The 20,872-nt window shown below is 39.6% G+C and overlaps 4 protein-coding genes across 9 annotated transcripts in view; 2 read left to right on the top strand and 2 right to left on the bottom strand.

Annotated features, from left to right (window-relative positions):
- grk3 (G protein-coupled receptor kinase 3) overlaps window positions 1–8,980 on the bottom strand; it is a 76,480-nt gene extending 67,500 nt beyond the window's left edge. The window contains exon 1 of the mRNA XM_067434089.1: window positions 7,514–8,980. Within this exon, the coding sequence (XP_067290190.1) occupies window positions 7,514–7,626 (113 nt within the window). The 5' untranslated portion in view covers window positions 7,627–8,980. The remainder of the gene's footprint in view (window positions 1–7,513) is intronic.
- The window catches only part of septin5b (septin 5b), a 105,246-nt gene that overhangs the window by 37,673 nt on the left and 46,701 nt on the right, over window positions 1–20,872 (top strand). The window lies entirely within an intron of this gene.
- Window positions 12,461–20,872, bottom strand: part of cryba4 (crystallin, beta A4) — a 40,287-nt gene continuing 31,875 nt past the window's right edge. The window contains exons 2-7 of one of the 5 annotated variants that reach the window (XM_067434097.1): window positions 14,924–15,260; window positions 14,609–14,655; window positions 14,252–14,370; window positions 13,060–13,201; window positions 12,789–12,931; window positions 12,461–12,693 (exon numbers count right to left, since the gene is read on the bottom strand). In XM_067434097.1, the coding sequence (XP_067290198.1) occupies window positions 12,546–12,693; window positions 12,789–12,931; window positions 13,060–13,201; window positions 14,252–14,370; window positions 14,609–14,647 (591 nt within the window). In that variant the 5' untranslated portion in view covers window positions 14,648–14,655; window positions 14,924–15,260 and the 3' untranslated portion in view covers window positions 12,461–12,545. Of the gene's footprint in view, window positions 12,694–12,788; window positions 12,932–13,059; window positions 13,202–14,251; window positions 14,371–14,608; window positions 14,656–14,923; window positions 15,386–20,872 lie in introns of those variants that run through there. The other 4 variants (XM_067434095.1, XM_067434096.1, XM_067434099.1 and 1 more) reach the window with 4 other exon arrangements.
- On the top strand, window positions 14,280–20,546 carry crybb1 (crystallin, beta B1). Of its 2 annotated transcripts, XM_067434093.1 has the most exons (7): window positions 14,280–14,383; window positions 14,580–14,638; window positions 18,980–19,126; window positions 19,509–19,627; window positions 19,803–19,935; window positions 20,016–20,158; window positions 20,240–20,546. In XM_067434093.1, the coding sequence occupies exons 2-7, from the start codon at window positions 14,615–14,617 to the stop codon at window positions 20,415–20,417; spliced, it is 744 nt and encodes a 247-aa protein (XP_067290194.1). In that variant the 5' UTR covers window positions 14,280–14,383; window positions 14,580–14,614; the 3' UTR covers window positions 20,418–20,546. The 2 variants fall into 2 exon arrangements, with proteins under 2 accessions (XP_067290194.1, XP_067290193.1); XM_067434092.1 differs by having other exon boundaries at window positions 14,345–14,638.

Below are 20,872 nucleotides of genomic sequence, written 5' to 3'. Positions count from 1 at the left end.
GAAATAACGTCATCTGATGTTTAAAATGAATAAAATAGACTAGACAGCCCTTACTGGAGATCCACAAATACTGAACTTTGCTCTCTCCCTCCTCTCGCAACCAGCCAGCCCACTGTTGGTGAGGTGTGTGTGTCGCGCGCACATGTGTGAGAGAGAGAGGTGCACAGGGGACCCTTTTTTTTTTTTTACCCGTTAGCGTTTTTAGTGTTTTACTACTAACACGATTAAGTAATGATATTATAATCATAATAATCAATGCACACTATGCTGTACTGCTTATCAAAAATTGGTGAAAATACCTGTATAGTGAAGCTGTTGTCTATTCAAGTGTATTGAATAGACACAGCGCTGGTTTGAACTATTGAGAGCGCCGTGATCACGAGCGCCGGCACGAGTGGAACTCATGTCACAACTGTTATCAACGTCTCTGGTTTTAACTGTTATGCCACACTAAGTGCACCAAAACGCTATTGGTTGTTTGAATTACAAGTGTGTGTGTTGTGAGTGAGTGAGTGAGCGAGCGAGCGAGCGTGCTAGAGAGACGCGAGATGGAGGGAGAGTAGGGAAAGGAAATGTAGCTGAACGAATACACTGCGTGCGTGTTTTAAATAACGTTTAAAAAAATTACGAAGCGCAATATGTGGTGGCTGGTGTTGATTAGACTAGTCTTTGTGCGGAAAACACTGGGACATTCTAATGAAATTCTTAGGAAAATATACATTTTATTACTACATTTTTATTAATTACTTTTATTACATTATTACACATTTTTGTACATTACATATTGTCCCAAAAACACATTAATATGTAAATTTGATATAGTGTATAGATGCATTGCATAGAATGGGAGTGACATTCACGGCCATGTTTATCATTAATTATTCTAGTGTGTAGTGCACAATAGGGATGTCACAAGAACCGGTACTTCGGTACCAAGTCGGTACTGAAATTTAAAAAATTTGACGATACTAGCATTTCTGTAGTACCAACTCCCGAGTATATTCGTTACCCGCAGCTGTTTCAGTTGCTTCCCTTTTTATCTATGCGCAGGGCTTTAGACTGTAGCCGAATATATAAACTAGTGACTATGAATATTAAACTGCAAAATACTATTTCAATATTACTCCTGCATGTTCTGCATCGCTGTGTGAATGATGCGCAAATGCGTGGTTTCGTTTGCAACTTGTACACTCTCACACACACACTCTCTCACACTCTCTCACACACACACTCTCACACACACACTCTCTCACACACACTCTCTCACACGCACTCTCTCACACACACTCACTCACACACACACACTCACTCACACACACTCACTCACTCACACTCACACTCACTCACTCACACACACTCACTCACACTCACACTCACTCACACACACTCACTCACACACACTCACTCACACACACTCACTCACACACACTCACTCACACACACTCACTCACACACACTCACTCACACACACTCACTCACACACACACACTCACTCACACACACTCACTCACACACACTCACTCACACACACTCACACTCACACACTCACACTCACACACTCACACTCACACACTCACACTCACACACTCACACACTCACACACACACTGTCTTTTTAGCCTCTGCCATCTCACGTATGATGAAGATATGAACGCATAAACTGTCACTTCATGAGAATTTAATATTTAATTTGAGAAAACATGATATTGTGATGAACAGACACACAGCTCTTTACGGCAACCCGTCAAAATAAAAAACTTCATCTTTTTTTATAAACAATGTTTACTTTCAAACAGCATGTTGCCTTTAAAGGTAGGGTAGATAAGAATTGATCAGCAAGGAGTCATTTTTCAGCCCCTTGAGGTCCCTCAGTTCTCACCATCGTTGGAAACCCACGCCAATATTTACTCGCGTTTGATTTCTTTGTTTATCCAAAGACTTTTTGTGCATTGCCTTTTCTTGTACTGTCTTCCTATTTCCATTGTTTTCCTTTTGCTGACTGCAAATCCCGGCACTGTGAATTTTGAATGCTTTTGCTCTTCCTAGGGGTGCACGCATGTGGGCAGATCCTGTAGCAAAAGGGAGCAAAAGGGGTGGTAGCCATGGTAGCGAGAGAGAGTGACAGTCGCCCAAGCCAATCACTTGTTTCGTCCCGAACGAAAATAATGAGGGGTGTTTATTGAAGATTAGAAAGTCTAGAGTCACTCGAATTTCTGCTGTGGTACTGAAATTGGTACCGAGAACCGTACATTTTTATGGTAACAGTACCGAATATTGGAATTTTGACATTCGTAGTGTACAAAATTTTGAGTTTAGAAATGTTGTGCATCCACTTATTATTAGTGTGACATTTTAGCATGCAAATGAAGGGGGAAACTTCCACGATATCAGCACTATCGGCCTGCACATATCGGCCATCGGTTGACCCTGACCCTGGTATTGGTTATAGAAAAAACACATATCTGTCGATCTCTACTACCAACTAGCTCCGCTGCTGGGAAAACGCATGGGTCTCACCACTGATAGCGCTCTGCTTGGTTGTAGAAATATCCTTTTGCGTGCAGAGAGAATCTGAAAGACAACCGTTTATCCATCCCCAACATCTTGATGTGGGTCTGGCTTGTTAGGCTATAAAACCGCCTCTCAAACAGCTTGCAACTACCAAATTTAGTTCTTTTTCACAGCTTATTACACTTAAATGGCCAAATACATACAATATAATATCAAAATACAGGTCTTAGCAAGTATTAGGGGTGGCACAACTCACCCACGGTTCGGTTCGTAACACGGTTTTAGGGTCACGGTTGTCGGTTCTGTAAGGTTCTTGTTGTTTTCTTTTAAATGTTAACACTTCAGAAATTTACTTCAGCATATGATATATAGTTTAATCATCAACAATTTAAGGAAACAGTATTTTTTTTTAAAGTTATATAATGTAAAATTTGTTTCCTAACTGGCTGTCTCCTGCTTACGCTTTCCAACACATTTCCTGCAGGGTGGAAGGCAACATCAATAGTCTAAAATACCAAGAAATCTTAGCTACCTCTTATATTTCCAACCATAAAAGAGGCCAAATTCTTCCATCGCATACTTCCATCTCCACATCAAAGTTCCTCAAGGCGAATAAGATCAAGATGCTCCAGGATTGGCCAGCCCAGTCACCAGACATGAACATCATTGAGCATATGTGGGGTAGGATGAAAGAGGACGCATGGAAGACGAAACCAAAGAATATTGATGAACTCTGGGAGGCATGCAAGACTGCTTCCTTAGCTATTCCTGATGACTTCATCAATAAATTGTATGAATCCTTGCCAAACCGCATGGATGCAGTCCTTCAAGCTCATGGAAGTCATACAAGATATTAAATTTGGATCTCATAGCACCACAACTTAATTTGCTGACATATTTTTGTATTTGCAGTAAATTTGTTCAATTTCTTTATAGGCACAAAACTTTTGTCTTGCCAAAATTTGACCTTTCTGTCTTGATTATATGATAAATATTTTTTCTGTGAACATTATTTATTTCAGTGCATTAAACATCATTTGGGAGGGTTTTAGCTTTTCATATGAGCTATTTCTAACACCAATGAATTAATTAAAAGTCAGGTTAATATCAGGTATTTCTAGAAAATAGATAAGCGACAAGACTTTTGTTAGGGATTGTACTTATATACAACATGTAATATACATGTGTGTTTGGGAAAGAGGGATCACGGTCCTATTTGCAGCAGATATATGCTGCCCATCATAAATCAAAGCAGGAGAATGACGGGTGTCAGGGGAGAACACCGTCAAAGGTGACAGTATGCACGTTATTTGTCCGTATTTGCAATACAGGAGCTGCGGTTCAGCTGCGCGAGACAAACGCTGGCAGTGTGAATGCACACTGGGCGTGAGCGGCTCCCGCTCTCCAGACACACTTCTTCTGCCCTGCCAGCGCAGTGCTTGTGTGTGCGGTGTAAAGCCGGCGTTATGCGAAGTTGGCGCAACCTCCAGCACGACCAGCCTTCTTTATCTCTCCCACCTGCCATTTCTACATGTGACTACATTTTTCCTCCTACTGTGATGTCACAGTAGGGACAAGACCCACCCACTGGTCATGATCTCTGCCCTATTAGCATAGTTTCCTGAGTGAGTCGCACACGGTCCACCATGTTTATATCCTCGCTAGAGCAGCTGCGCAAACATTATAAGTGTTCTGATGTTGGCAGTAATAATGAACATAAGAGTCTACATAGACTCATGGCATCTGAGCCACTGAGGATGCAGTGGATTCGTTTAAATTAATAAAGAGAATGTGTCCAAGGAAACAGCTAAATTCAAACACGCTTGTGTGAATCATTTCACACCGGAGTGCTTTGCAAACATGGGTATGTAAAACATGTTGATTCTTAAAAATGGATCAGTACCAACTGTTTGTGATCAAATTTCATATCCAGAACACAAGAATTGCACATTGATTCATGAATGTTTGCAAATCGCCTTTCTGAATCTGCTTGTTAGCACATTGCCTTTAACTGAATTCAAAGAGATGAGAGCTATGTGGTTATTTTAACCTCAAAACGCTCACCTTAACAACATAGCTCTGGTCTCTGTGAACGCAGTCAGAGACTATGGTAACTTTAACCACATTAGCTGTACAACGTGCTAGCAAGCACATTCAGAAAGGCGATTTGCAAACATTTGCAAAAACTAAAGTGCGATACTGGCGTATTCTGGATATGAAGTTTAATCATGAATAGTTAGTAGTGAACCATCTTTGGAGAATTCCACTCGCTGTGTGAGGATCCACAGTTCTGACCTGTTGTTGATCTTATTCTGACTAGAATCTGTGTATGACGAAGTCAGGCTAAGAAGATTTGGTTTCAAAGCGAACCATAAAAGCACTCTATAGAAATTTGAACCCAAAAAACCCAATGCTAATATGGAACTCAGTTTTGAAGTTACGGTTCAGTACAGCAGGGGAGAGAAAACTAAATATAATTTTTTTATTTTTTTTATTGTATTAACAGTGGTTTACTGAATACATTTTGTCTGTCCTTAAATGAACTCAATTTTAACAAAGTTTCTTAAAGATTCTTTTTTCTGCTAATGCTGTAAAGTGTAAACTATATAGGAAGTCCTTACACATTACTATAGGCTAATAAAACAACAGAGCCCAAATTAGCCAATTGCTATTTATTTTTAGATATAATAATCACACTCAAATTAACACATTGTATGCATACTTCACATAAGGCAGTTTTTGCATTAACTTCTAAATCTAATTATAAAATTATGTTTTTACTTCAATTCGTTGTTGAAATATAATTATTTATACATTGTCTGTCATTTTCATGACGGTTATTTAAACATGCATTAAATAAAGACATTAATAACAGGTTAAGTAGAATATGAATATATATGCTAAATGTAGTGCATATATTTAGCGAAATAATTCATTTAGCGAATGAACCAGCTGTGGACACTGAATGACTTGCCTGAGGTAAATGTAATGTTACGTCACGTTACATTTTTTACAATCTATTTTATTGACGTCTTTCCACTGTTGAAACACTGATTGAGCGAGGATTTAAGTATTTTCCACGCGTAAAACAGGTCTACTCTTAACTGTTAAAGATTGCATTCGTAAAACACATGCCCCATACCGGAAGTCCTGTACCGAAACGGTTTGGTACGAATACACCGTTACACTCCTAGTTTTAAGCCATTGTACTGGTTTGCTGTTGTTTTTCATTAAGAATAATAATGAACCCATTATTCAAACTATTGCCACTAATTCTAAAGCGAAAGTAAAAAAGCCACACAGGCAATCATAAACTATTTTAAAGCGAGGTGGAAAAGAGGGAAGACCTCATTACTGGTGTCGTCACATGTCGATTAACTGGTGGGAAAGTTTCCTCAGGTCACATCCCTAATACACATTCTCTATGATAATCGTAGAGTTTTTATGAGCCAAAATATTAAAATATAATGTTTTTGAAAAATACCCATCTTTAACAAAAAACAATACCCATTTTATTGTATTTGTTAGTTACTTTTTTTGTGGTGGGGCCACAATTTGAACGACTCTCCAGACTTGACCAGAAGAACAAAATCCTTTGTGTTGAGCCCTAAGCTACACTGAGAGATCACTAATCACTTTTAAGTGTTATATAAACTTTAAAAACATTCCAACTACTGCAATTCCACGAATGCACGGTCTATATTGAGATATCGCATGTAAACTGTACAATAAAACCTCTGTGTTGAACTAAAGGCTTTTTCATTGTAAACTGACAGTCATATTGCCATTGTGAACGCATGAGATGAGCAAACTATTAAATCTGAAATACCATTTCTTTTGCTTTGGCCTCGTTTGTTACCAAAAGCAGGTTTAAACAACATTTACAGTGTTCACTGTTGAGTCTCCCGATGGGGTTGTAAACGGCCAAATAACTACATAAAATGTGACGGCATAGCCAATTTATCACTTTTACGGTTTTCAGACAGTGGCAATAAAATAAATCCAATACACACAATGGACTTCTCACATGATATCTAGAGAATCGGTACAATCAACTGCAACAGAGACCATAATTATTAAATTATACCAGGTCTATCTGACTATCTACTTATGTTTACAGGTTTATTCTTTTTTAAATACACCACAGTAACCATCTAATTCCTGTATTTGCTTTCTGAGGGGCAGGTGTTGTTGAATGCCTAGCTAATATGAAATGGTTTATGTACATGCTGGTTATTTCTTTAAATTAATCAAATGGAAAACATCAGCAGACTGAATGTTAACTGGTACGAGATAAGAGAAACAAATTCCATTTATACTCCATTACAACAGATATGGGTTGTCTTTTACATTTCCAAGGCCTAAACATATACAACAGTCACACAAACCCAACAAAAGGCACTTGTAGTATGCCTTATTGAGTATGCAAGACCAAATGGGAAGCCAATGTCCGAATTTCGACCTGTTTGCAGTGAATATCACCCTCAACCTGGTTCAAATCTACAGGTGATAAGAGCCATTGATTCACATGGGGGAATTTTGCCAACAGGGCCCAGTAACTGCTGAACAGCCTCAAAAACACTAAAAACAGCACAAAACGTGTGACATAAGCTTTTTAACACAAGAAAAACCCAATATTTAGGATCGAGGCAACGCTTAGAAAAAGAGTAATGGTGTTCCCATGGTCTCAGAACGGGCCTAATTATGATATGCCATTGTTTTTGTATGACATTTTAAAGTAATTCAATAATTTGGTTATTACTAAAGTATATCTCCAAATAAACGAATAGCTTATACGAGAATAGCATAGTACTTTTATGTAAGCGAAAGCAAGTAACGTTAAACAGCAAACCCTGTGTGTACATGAGGCCATTATTACTAAAGATGGTGACAGTAAATTTCTACCGTCAATATTCAGGGGAATGATATGTTGACATCTCAACGCTTTATAATAAAATATTATGCATGAATTACGTTAACTGTCTGACACTCATTTCGCTTACCTGGGTTCGGGAAGGATGATTTTTTTGCTCGCCCGGGCCGCTGGAGTAGATTTGCTCTTCTCCATCGCCATCAGGTAGCTGACATCGGCGAGAACCGCTTCGAGGTCCGCCATCTTCGAGCCCTCTGGGTCGAAGCGACTCGCTAACGGTACCAGAACCAGCCGTGAGGGGGGACGTGAGGGAACGATGATGTTGCGCGCTCGCGCGCGGGCGGAATCAGCACGAGACGAGCACGGGAGCTGTGGTGGTGGTGATGAAGAGGATGATGCACGAGAGAGGCGCGAACATCTATTCCAGCCTCAGTTGTTTTATTATCGTGCTTCCCAACCCAAAAGGCTCAGAAATCAACCATCGTGGATGACAATACACACACACACACACACACAAAAACGGAAGAAGAAAAAAATCCACTCTAGATGGAAAATATATAGGGTGCTTAGCTATGAAGCAACGTCGCCCTCGGGTCCACTGGAATTGCAGAAATGGCTTCTTGTTTCAGAGAGGAAGAATATATGTGCATGTCATCTTCAGTAATAATTCTAGATGGTGATAACGATAATATCGATTAAGCTATTCTAGCCTGCAGATGCCCCCATCCAGCATACATCCTTTGGGTGAGTTTAACACGAACAACCCACCTAACGACCGTCAAAAAACGACATACAAGTTAATTTGAGCCACCGTCTGTCCGTTCAGATGGATGGAAATAACGGTGGTAGCTGGTTAACTACAAATACATGTAAGCTGGCCCGTCAGTGTCATTTGCAATCAATCCCCAAGATGATCCTATAATCAAAACGACCGTGCAATCCCGTTAAAATCAACAAGATATAGAAAATAAGTCGTAAACGAGCGGACGATATGCTTAGGGTATTAAAATAAAGCAAGCCAGCTTGCTCCAAAAACGCAATAAGGCATGAAAACGCACTAGTATGCGCCAATATTTCCCTGTTTAATCACATTTACCAGATGACAGCATACAAACGGACCTCGAATAAAATGGGTTAGTATCCTCCTCTTCTTAAAAGGCGGAAAGATGGTGGAAATCTGAAGCCCAATGGTTGGAGAAACATAAATAATGGCTATCGGTGCGACACGGGCTCGATTGTTTTCTTAATATCCACAAATGCGAGACAAAAAGAAATAATTCAAGGTCTAAACAGCATATGCATATTTGTATCAATATCCTGGTAATATCACAAACAAATCCCCATTTTTGTAGCACGATGGTTGAGATCTGCCTGTCACTCCTCTTGCTGATCCAAGCTGATTGTCTTGATCTCACAAGCCAATTAAAGAGACAAAATTAAACTAGTTGTGTTTTGATGTGGCGAGTCCATTGCCTTGTGCAGTGCAATGCACAGTGCCTCCTCCTTAACTGGATTCGCTTGCTCGTCGGTTTATTTATATAATGAGAGGTGTGCTCTGAGATGTTGCTCTACTGTAACCTACAGATGAGGGGAGGGAGGGAGGGAGGGAGGGGGGGGCGCTAGAAAAGGAAATAAGCAAATGTGAACGAAACCAATCCGAGTTTCCTTTTTCTAAAAAAAAAAAAAAAAAAAAAAAAAATCGCGATGGTGTCAAAAAACGTGGTCCGATGAAAGGCTGGGATATATAGAAAACACAGCAACTGTGCTTTTTCTTGCAAATAAAAACAAAAAAAATAAGATTTCACCCTGAAATCTCTGCGCGAGATCTTGTGCGTCTCAAACTCAAGCTTGTATGGACGAAACTAACGTTACGAGTTTCGAGGGAAAAAACAACAACAACACGACGTGGCTTTTAACGCCGATACGCTTCGTTCTATGGTTTTAAATGTACCTTCCTCCAAAATACATCTGCTTTTGAATTTTCGATGTTACTGCCGAAAGAAACCACTCTTTTCTTTTCCATCCGTGTTTGGGTCGCAGATCCAAGTCTTCATCTCTTCCGACATCGCTCAACAAAAACACAATATTCTTCCACATAAAACACTCCAGTCCGATTCCACTCAGACCCTCCGGGAAAGAGTGCTTCTTGTGGTTTCCCAACGGTTAATCCAGGTGGGAATATGCGAGTATTTTCTTGTTTTAGTGCTTGTGTGTGAGCTGAGCCCCACGGCGCGTCGTGAAGTGAATTTCAGGCTCTTCTGAGAGCTGCACTTCCTCCCAGCGGCCGGTTCGATGCAAAACCCGGCGCTGGTGTTTCAAAACAAGGACTGGAACGTTATGACAAGGCGGAGCTGAACTCCAGTGAAATACCAACGGACTCTTTTCACAGACTATGATGACGCATTTTAATGGTCACCAGCATCGTAAAAGTTTTATATGCATACATTTTATTTTAAAACGTATGTGCATTTATAACACTGCACTTTGTATTACCTTTGTCTCAAATTACCAAAAACTAGTTAGCCTGTGAGGTGTGAGGGAATAAAATTGGCATCTTTCTCTCTTCTGATTGCACTCTCAATTTTTGTACTCTTTTGAAAGATATGAAAACACCATTGTGGAGTTTTTCTTTTACTATTTGAGTAAAAGGGAATACAAACATGATATATTTAATGTAGTATCTCAGAAGCTGCTATAGAAGTTTACAACAAATATCTCATCAAATATGACGAGACGACTTCCGCTTCTAAACTGGAAATGTGGAGACTCCGGGCTGTAGTCTTCGATCTGTCTTGTTTGAGTTTATTTACATTTTATCAAGGCTTTTATATGAAATGTCAAAATTATTGTTTTAAAGGAACTGTAGTCCTACGTAAGAAATATTTCAACTAATCATAAAATGGCCCTGATATGTCACTAGACATTAAGAAATCATGTTAATTTTACTTATATCACAACAATAGTCCGGCCAGGATATTGTCATTTTAAAGTTGTTGTGGCAGCCCTCAACTGATGTTTATGTTGATGTTGTGTTTTGGCCTGAAGCTCCGCCCTCCACCTATCGACCAATCACAAAGTCAGTAGTGCTTCAGTCTGAATGGGCTTTTTTGAATGGTTTCCGGCTTTATTTGCCAGAAGCGCTTTACTCTTAGCAGTGTGCAACAAGTGTCAAAGCAGCCGCCTAGCGCACGCACATAGTAGGCCTAATGTCATAACATCATGTTCAACACACTCAAATGTATCTAATACGATAAACAGAGCTACGTTATCTCATACGTATGACTGGGAAAGCAGAAATAGCACCCGTGCCCAGCAAATGTGTCCCGTCATAATAAAAGTCCACGTATGTCGTTCTCGTCTCATTAACAATCGCTCCAGTGGCCTTGCTCAGCTCCACAACACTCGGTCCTGCTCTGCTTCATACTACAGTAACGTTAATAACCGCATCCATCAAGATGATTTCTGCCACGAGTCCTATCCTGATTCTTTTCCACCGGCTGTGAGGTGAAGACCACATATCCCAAGATGCTGCGCTCAAACTTGGCATCATCAAACTACACCTTGTTTTGAATAGGTGGCCTCTAGCAGACGGAAAAGTTGCATAGTGCACCTTTAAATGGCTGACATAAGGTCTGTGGTGAACACAAACTCAAGACATTTTCACGTTTTATTCTACTACATAAAATACATCAGTATTATCCCCTCAAGATATTTTAAGCTGTTACATGTCTTGAAAAAGGCGTTTCATTAAATGGGACTACATAGTCCGGTTATAGTCCACCTTTAGCTTTTTAATTCTGGTTAATGCATTTAGGCTTCAAAATAATAAAAGTTGTGTTCATCTGTGATGGACAAAACGTGCAAGTATCATAAACTTTTGTTGATCACAGAGCTTGTTTTTGGCTGTAATCCAAAAGCCTATGGGAAAATTCTGTTGGGTTTTTCTGGAGGGAATCAGTGTAACACTAACCGCTGATTGGCCTACAAAGTGACGCCATACCTGCCACTTTATTGAAGTTTACCCAAATATGAGGACTAGCTACCACTTCTAAGAAAGCAGCAAATGTGGAGACTGTAGGCTTTAATCTGTATTCCAGTTTGAATTTATTTAGGTTTTATCATGGCTTTTGTGTGAAATGTGTCTCAGAATTGTTGTTTTGATACCATTTTGTTTTATTTATCTTTTTTTTCTCACATTTCTCTCGACTTTAATTTACACACTGTATACTCTCTCTTTAAATAAAAGCGTAAAAAACGAAGCACGCAAAACTACGAAGCCTACTAGGGCGAGGGCTTGAGTTATGCATATTAAATAGATTCTGCTGACGTTGCTTAGTAACCTTCCTGAAGCGCCCAGTCACGTTACTTCACTAATATTCATAAGACAAGCCTTCTCCATAAAAGGACCTTTTAATTCGCTGTCTGAATAGCGCCCACCAGCGCCCACGCACCTTTCAGCAAATCAGCGGAGCCTACTGGCGTACGTCACATTACGTAATTAATATTCATAACCCATGGCTACGTCGTAGTAGGTCTTTGCTGGCTGCGCCATGTTATCTAAATAAAATCGTTGTGTAAGCGCATCCCACCTCTTTTATCAACACTGCATCTGGAAAAAAAGCATTGCGCTGTGTTTTTATGTTTTGGTTTCTTATTTCAATTCCTGGTCATGTGATTTAATCTGACAAACAATGGCATTTAAACAAAGTCACTTTAAGGTACAAGTTAAGCCATTCTATAAACTGTTTTAGTGCTACATATATTTAATTTCTCAGTATTATTGTTTTTATTCCATGCCTCTCTCAATAGTAATAATTTGACTCGGAGGGTTATTGCTCCCTCTGGCGGAAAAGGGATAAAAGTGCATTTTGTTTCCTTCCTTTATTTAAGGCACAGAGACTAGATGCACTCTTCATTCATCACAAAATGGTTTCAAACCATTTTTAATAAAAGACACACCATTTATTATTATTGTTATTTGTAAGTGTCCAAAAACCCTCAATGTTGCTTTGAGGTTTCTGTAAATGCACTCTTTCCTCTTCTTTTTTTTGGACACAGATCTATAACAGGAGGTCAGTGAGGTTTAAGAAAGACAGTTTATTTAGCATCGGGCAGAAAGGGGCATGAGAGTTTTTGCAAGGAGAGGGGCAAGGAGAAATCCGTTACTGCTGGATACGGCGGATGGACTGGATCTGAGGGGTCTGGGAATGGGAGCCGAACTCCTTGAAGTGTTTGTACTCCCCACAGTGGCGGTCACACTCCATGATATACTGGTATCCACGATAACCAGGGAACTGGTAGCACACAAACCTGTGTAGATCAAATAATAGATAGCGGTGAACAAAACAAGCATGGCATGGAAGCAACGAGGGGGAAAAAATAGAAGAACCCAAGCAGGTACTCACGCTCCGGACTGAACACGCAGAGAACCCACTTCGTTGTTGCACCATCCCATAGCCTGAAGAGAAGGGTAATCGTCACTGAGCTCTCCCTTGCGGCCCAGGAAGTTCTCCCTCTCATAGATGGTCATTCTGCACTCCCTGTGGTTCTGGGTAGAATCACATCAAACATAATGACATGGATCACTTTTCGGCTTTCATTTGCAATCATAGTACATTTTGTAAAAGACAACCAATGGGTCATTTATGCATGATAAGGTTCGTTAAGTGAACTTACAGCACAGGAAATGGGTCTAAAGGAGGTCATTCTCTCGATGTGGTAAGCATTGCTTCCCCCAAAGGCATCGCACTGAGGGTACTCTCCACGCTCCAGCACGAACTGCTGACCCTGGTATGAGCCGTGCTCGTAGCCAACCCACCTGAGGAGAAACACAGGGTCAAAACAAGAGCCTTGTGGGCCACCGTGTTGTTATCGCTTGCTAAAACTAAAACTAATATTCGATAACTGAAATAAAGCTAAAGTAAAATACACATTAGAGGAAAAACTTAAAAAGCTTAAATAACAATGAGAAATGTTGCCTTGGTTACCTAACAATACCTAAAAAAATTATGTGTGTGTTTATATACGTGCTTGTGTGTATGTGTGTGTATATATATATATATATATATATATACATTCAAACACTCAAAGACTGAAATTTCTAGTAAGTGTCACAAATAATTACAAAAAAAATGTTAAATTTAAACACAAGACTTTCAAATAAAAGACTGAAATGTCATTTTCTTGTAAAATATTATCCAGTAATCTTATTAGGCCCATGAACCTTTCATTTCAGATCGTCCTTAATCATGAAATCTTCTAAAAATGACCTCTCTGCTCACAGAATGCCACACGGAATGAGGACATGGTTGTGAAACAAGCCCCTGCTGACCAAGAATTACTATTACTATTACTCATACCTAGACTTAGTGATTTTAATAAACCATTAACCCTACGTATCAGACTTCTGGCACTAGCACTGTTTATTATACATCATGAATAATAAATGGACTTACTTTAAGGGTGAGAGCCATGAGACCTGAGAATTAGGCTTTTTTTGTTTAAGAAACCACTGAGAATATCCTAGCAATCACCTAGAAACTCCCTAGCAACCACCTTGAAGACCTCAACATGCATAGAACTGTTTCGAATTGTTGCAAATGCATAGCAACGCCCTGGCAACCGCCTACAACTCTCCAGCATCACAGAAGTGAGCTTTGCTTGGGTACCACTCACATTTCTTTCAGAAACAACAAAATGTTGTTGCTTTCAGCTTTATAGAGCTGTTTTGTGTGCGTGTGAAAGGCCAAATCATTGGTTTGGGTGATCCTTCTTCCCAGATCCGGAGTCACAGTCAGCTGAAATAATTGGCACAAACCTCTCGAAATTATGTAAACTATAGAACAAAGACTCTGGTGAAAACACTCACGCTCCGCTCTCCACTCTCAATGAGCGCACGGACTCGAAACCGAACTCCATGACATTGCAGCACTCTGAGGTGAACTCATGGTGACGACCCTGGAAGCACTCCTCGTCGTAGATGATGATCTGGAAGACAGAGGTTGGGCACCGTTTAAGATTTCAAGGGGACAGTTAAAGACTCGCATGTTGGGGAAAAGACCAAATGGGATGTGAACTACTGTCGAGAATGACACTGCTGAATTACAGCCTGCCAGATAACAGCATTCCTTGCAATCATTATGAAATCTTTTGAGACTTGTGTAAGATTCTCTGGAAAGCAAAATCTTGTTTTGCAGATCTTGATGAGTGACAGTGTCGAGCATACCTTCCAATGGCCAGAGAACTTGGTGCAATGGTGAGTCATCTCGTCTGCTTGAAAACAAAGAGCAAGTTGGTACAAGCACTTCAGATTTGCAGATAAAACATATAATTTGTGTATAATTAACCTACGCTAAATATAAACATGCCAAAACCACAAAACATCCTCAGAATGCAGGTGAGCAGCTAAATGTGACTACATTTCTCTAGTTATCGGACCAAACAGGAAAGCCTCTCTAGGAGAAGCCGAGGCCGGTGGCGGTATAAATGTATGTGGGAGGTGGGGGGACACACAACGGGCCCGTAGCGGAGAAGAACTCACCTCGCTTCGATGCCCTTGGGACGTCCTGATGTGAGAGTGAAAGCTGGGCATGTGCATGTACCCTTTTAAAGCCTCCCCTGGCAAAGGTCCCAGTAAAAGCCCCGGCTCAGCAGCGAGGGAGGGGCCTGCCATTGTCCAGCTGACAAAGGAGGGGTTAAATCTATACAGCTGGAGAAGTGCAGACGCCACACTATCCCCGGCGGGCCAATCTCTGCGCCCGGGCCTGAACACTCGGACCTGGATGCACACGAGTCACATGCACACACTCTAAGGGCCGACACACAGATGTCAGTGGTCAAGAGATGTGGTGGTCTTGGCCCCGTTCCATTATGATGCTCTTGTTTTGGTGAATGCGGTAAAAAGAAAGGTGACAGCAGGGAGGTCACTGCATACAGCTATGATATGAAGATGTCATGCATTTACAGCAAATATGGTAATAAAATAAATACAATTATTCAAATGTATGCAGTGCTGTAAAAAAAAAAATATATATATATATTAAAAACACCCCTTGTTTTGTGCACCAGAATAATTAGTTAAATATAGATCATATAAGCATATAGATAACCTTTGAATATGTTGAGGAAAGGAATTCATTTACGTCCCTTTTTTTAAATAGTTTTTTATATACATAATGGAAAAGGTGTGTGTGTGTGTGTGGGGGGGTAATTTACACACTTTAAAGAGGAATTAATTATAAAAGTACAACCTATATTGCATTTATTTGATCAAAAATACAGAATATTGTGAAATATTATTAGATTTTATAATAACCATTTTCTATTTGAATATATTTTAAAATGTAATTTATTCCTGTGACAAAGTGCTTAATACAGCATTGATTTGAAATATAAATATTTTGTATCTTTATAAATGATCAGTTTAACAAAAGTATTAATTTCTCTAAAATAAACATCTTATTGACCCCAAACGTTGGAAAAATATGTTACTGGAATATTCTACATCTGTTGCATTTATCTATTTATTGTCATCATATATGTTATTTATTTCTATAATTCAGAAATGGCATTTCCATAGTCTCACTATATAGTAATTTACACAGAATTCTGGCATTCATAATCAAAGCACTGCAAAAAATGCTTTTCTTACTTAGTATTTTTGTCTTGTTTCGTCAAAGTATCCCAAAAATCTCACATTAAGAAACATTTACTAGACAAGTAAAAATTATTGTCTTGTTTTGAGAAAAAAGAACTCAAAATTTGAGTTTTTGCTTAAAATAAGGTAATTAATCTGCCAATGAGGTAAACAAAATAATTGTTTGAATTAAGATTATTTTGCTTACCCCAATGGCAGATTATTTTGATTATTTAAAGCAAATTTTGAGTTAATTTTGAGTTATTTTTCCCCAAAATGAGACAATTACTTTTGCTTGTCTAGTAAATACGTTTTAAGAATTTTTTGATGTTTGGACTAGAAACAAGACCAAAACACTAAGTAAGAAAAGCCTTTTTTGCAGTGAGGAAACTTAATGTAAAATTACATAACACACGTACATAACACACACAGTTTCTCCCAGTCTCGTTTTATTATTGCATCCTTCATATCTCCTATACAGTAGCCTGACAAGCCAGACCCACATCAAGATGTTTGGTCTGTAAACTCACCATTGACAGCTCAATCCGAGGGGCGGATAAACGGTTGCCTTTCAAACTCCCTCTGCACACGATAGGATAGCGCTACAACCAACCAGAGACACGAGGGTGAAGCGGAGCTAGCTGACAGATTAAACTTTCTCTGTATCCGGTCGGCAAAACTCTGAACACATCTTCCCTTCTTATGAATGACTTCAGTGCCGGTCTTTGTTTTTTTCTCAAACAAAAGCTTAACTTTAAGTCTTCCAGAGTTGATTCGAAAGGCCGCCGTTCGCCAGCTTCTCTATGTTTACAAGAAGGACGCGGAACCACGGCAACTCAGCCCTCATTATGTTAAACCCGCCCACCGACTCTATACACGATGTGATTGGCCCGACCAGAGTTTGGTTTTTCCAGCGCAAGTCTATGGAGAGTTGCTAGACGACCCTCAATGCAAATTAGATTTGCTGCTGCTAGGGTGCATCTAGACTTCTAGACTAGTCATACAGGGCCATACTAAACAAAAACTTTCAGAAACTTGTTTGCGTCCTGAAGGAGTGTATTTGGCACAGAAATACTCCGTTAAACGTCCAACTCGTTTCTATTTTATTATTGTTATTTTTTATTTTAGCCATGTTTAGCATGAGAATCCTACTCTTCAACAGTGTAAATAAGTCAGAATGCATGAAAGAGCATTAGACCCCCTGTGACAAAACAACTCTAATAATAAACCTTTTATTTGTATATCATATAAAATGCAGCTCAAGTTCAAGTCAGAAGAAAACATATATTATGCAAGATAAAAACAGTAAAAGACTTCTAGCTAAATTATGTTAAGGTTCATAGGCTGATCCTATTTTTTCAAAGGTTATTTCTAATCATTGAGTGAGTCAGTAAGGAGAGACACATTGCAGTTGTTACAGGACTATTGCAGCACCCATTTTAAAAGATTGTAGCCGTATCTCAAAGTGCGGGTTCAAAGAGTGCCCGCGAGATTCTCTGTAACTCATGAGGGTTTCTATTGCATAATGACATTCAGCATCTGCTATCACAGACTACATTTAAAGACACAAGCACATTTTCAAATAGCACTTAAAATGTAATATTACGCCTAAGAAATCATGAGAAACAGCATGATTCCCAATCCCAATCATTCAGTTTCTCATTATTTCTACTAGGCTTAATATTACAATATTATTAATAAATGTATTAATATTACATAAAAGTATCAATCTGTGTGTATATATATATATATATATATATATATATATATATATATATATATATATATATATATATATATATATATATATATATATATATAACACATACAACAGAATAAATTAAAAGATATATAATGACTATAATAACTATATAATAACTGCACATTATATTATATTATATTATATTATATTATATTATATTATATTATATTATATTATATTATATTATATTATATTATTATGCCACATGAAAAAAAAACCTTATTGTATCTACAAGTGTTATGAACTGACTGTGATATCTATGGACATTTTTAAATAAAAATGAAAAACTTTTAGATACCAATCTGTATATGCAATGGACATCAGCTCATGCTCATCTTTGCTCGCACCTTTGAAAGTATAGCAGCTCTAGCAAAGCACATGCAAAAGACTTGAATCAGAAGCAATGTGTCCTAGAAGTTTGTTGTGCCTAACCCCTATTATATATTATATTATATTTATATATTATTATATTTTATTATTCATGTAAAATGTGTTGTTCTTCAAAACACTGCATCTGAAGTCAGAGTGTAACTCTGATGCAAAACATCCCATGCAGCGTGTATTGTGAAGCTCAGAGTCAGAGAGCAGAGAAGAGCGGATTAGCATCATGTGACCTCTGGCCTCTGTGCATACGTTTGGTCCATATGTAGCCTATAGCATAGAGTGCTGGCTAAAAGAGGAAAGTGCTATTGTCAGGGCTTTCCATTGACTGTAAAATGCTTACGGGCGCTGCGGAGAGAGCGTTCGGGCTATGCGATGACCCTGCGGCTTTGGCACGGGCAAAGTCTGATGACGCCGTGTTTCTATTGTACGCCGAGCGCCTCTGTACTCCCCTTGCCAGGGTATAAAAGTTAGAGCACTGGTCAGAGGGGGTCAGCACGAGCCAGCCATCCCAGCACAGCTGTACTCAAGCAGGTAAGAGCCCAGGTGAAACGGACACAGCAAAAACTGTTTTACAGCTGGGAGTCCCTTCACTAATGTCTCATGGATGTAGTAGGGAATTGCACTGGATTCACTTATTTTTCTCTTTTGTTTTTTTTTTGGGATTGAAAGCAAGCATTTGAAATGCAAAGCCCAAACCCTACCATCCCTAACATTCAACCCCTGTCCCACAACCCCAGCCCCGATGGGTATTTTGGATTATATGCACCAATTCCAAGGCTCATGGCCTTTCCCACCCTTTGCTCTTTCTCCCACAGACGTTCTTGAACCCCTTCACCATGTCTCAGGCCACCAAGTCCACCTCCAACCAGGGCACTGATGCCAAGGACAAGGGAGCTCCTGCCCCTGCCGCCACCAGCAAGGCTTCCAAGACCGGAGACCCCGGATTCATGGGTAACTACAGAGTGAGTATCTGCGTTTAAATGGTTTGAGGGACTGGATTTGGGCAGACAAACTACCAACAGATATTTAATGCAATGCTGTGTCTGGCATGAAACCTACCATCTTAAAAATCAATGGTCCTTTGAAGACCCACAAAAAAAAAAGTTTTAAAACTGTTCTTTGGGGAATTCTTCTACAGTCTTATTTGCATATGATGCCATGAAGATCCTTTAACATCCATGGAAACTTTATAGCGGAAAAGGGTTATTTAAATGTTCTTCACACTAAGCAAAAATGGCTGTTTTAAGATGCTTCCCAAAAAGGTTCATCTATAATTTCACTGCTATTTAAGATGATTAGAGACTATCCATAAAGTAAGTTGGTCTACATCATCTTCTCTTGCAGATCTTCCTGTTCGACCAGGAGAACTTCCAGGGCAGGATGATGGAGGTCCAGAATGAGTGCATGAACGTTTGTGAACGCGGAATGGACAGAGTCCGCAGTATCATTGTTGAGTGCGGCCCGTAAGTCACCGTCCAGTGGATTGTGTCCAAGCATTAATCGGTGTTGTTTTAGGATCACAGAGATACTATAGTGTTTATTTTGTTGGTACCATCCCTACAAACTCATGCTGTCATCCCTCTTTCCCCCCTCATCCAATGTCTGGTACACATCTCTCCCTGATGTGCATGTCTTCAGCTTTGTTGCCTTCGAGCAGACTAACTTCCGTGGGGAGATGTTCATCCTGGAGAAGGGCGAGTATCCTCGCTGGGACACCTGGTCAAACAGCTACCGCAGTGATTGTCTCATGTCCCTCAGACCCATCCGCATGGTATGACCCTCTGAGAGCCGTCGCATCTTCACACTAAGTGAATTCAAATGCATGTAGCTAATTTGTCTTGATGCGTACAGGACCCCATGGAGCACAAGATCTGCCTGTTTGAGCTGTCCGACTTCAAGGGCAACAAGATGGAGATCCAGGAGGATGACGTGCCAACCCTGTGGGCGCATGGCTTCTGCGACAGAGTGGGCAGCGTGAGGGTCCCCGGAGGAGCGTGAGTAACACATCAAAACCAACAGCAATAATGTCTCCCATCTTTCACGCATTCTGAATGACTCTCTTCCTCTTTTTGAAGTTGGGTGGGATACCAGTACCCCGGCTACAGAGGATACCAGTATCTGTTTGAGTGCGGCGACTACAGACACTACAACGAGTTTTGCGCCTTCCAGCCTCAGATTCAGTCCATGCGCCGTGTGAGGGACATGCAGTTCCACCAGCGCGGCTGCTTCAATCTGACCGCCGCTAAACAGTGAACTCACCTCGCTGCGCTCCTGCAGCATAGCAACTAGCCTTCTCATGGCACTTTTTATCCCCTTACCTCCCCCTTTTCTCTGACTTCTCCCCACCCCCAGAATAGATTCATTTTAAATGGTCCAGGACATCCAACTGACTTTTTATGATGCCAATAATAAACATGTTTTGGAAAAACAAACAAAGCTGACTTCTCTTGTTACTCTTTTCTAACTTTATCATTAACATGAACCAGTAACATCAAAGAACACAATACAAATACACAATTCATCAGGCTTAAAAACATGAACATTTCCTACTCAAAATCTCAAAATCAAAATGTGTCACAAATCTTTATTCATTCAAATAAACTATAGGGTTAATAATAATAATAATAATAATAATAATAATAATAATAATAATAATAATAATTTTAAATGTATAAATAATAAATCAAATATACATTTATTTAAAAAAA

The sequence above is a fragment of the Pseudorasbora parva genome, chromosome 23, assembly GCF_024679245.1.
Source record: "Pseudorasbora parva isolate DD20220531a chromosome 23, ASM2467924v1, whole genome shotgun sequence".
NCBI classification, from domain to species: Eukaryota; Metazoa; Chordata; class Actinopteri; order Cypriniformes; family Gobionidae; genus Pseudorasbora; species Pseudorasbora parva.
This window is presented reverse-complemented; position numbering and strand designations above follow the sequence as displayed.

Bases quoted from the DNA above. Each gene is read 5' to 3' on its own strand.
- crybb1 (XM_067434093.1), top strand. From the start codon at position 14,615: ATGGCCAGAGAACTTGGTGCAATG. The intron at 19,936-20,015 runs GTATGACCCTCT...TGATGCGTACAG, and splicing joins CCCTCAGACCCATCCGCATG to GACCCCATGGAGCACAAGAT. The intron at 20,159-20,239 runs GTGAGTAACACA...CTCTTTTTGAAG, and splicing joins GTGAGGGTCCCCGGAGGAGC to TTGGGTGGGATACCAGTACC.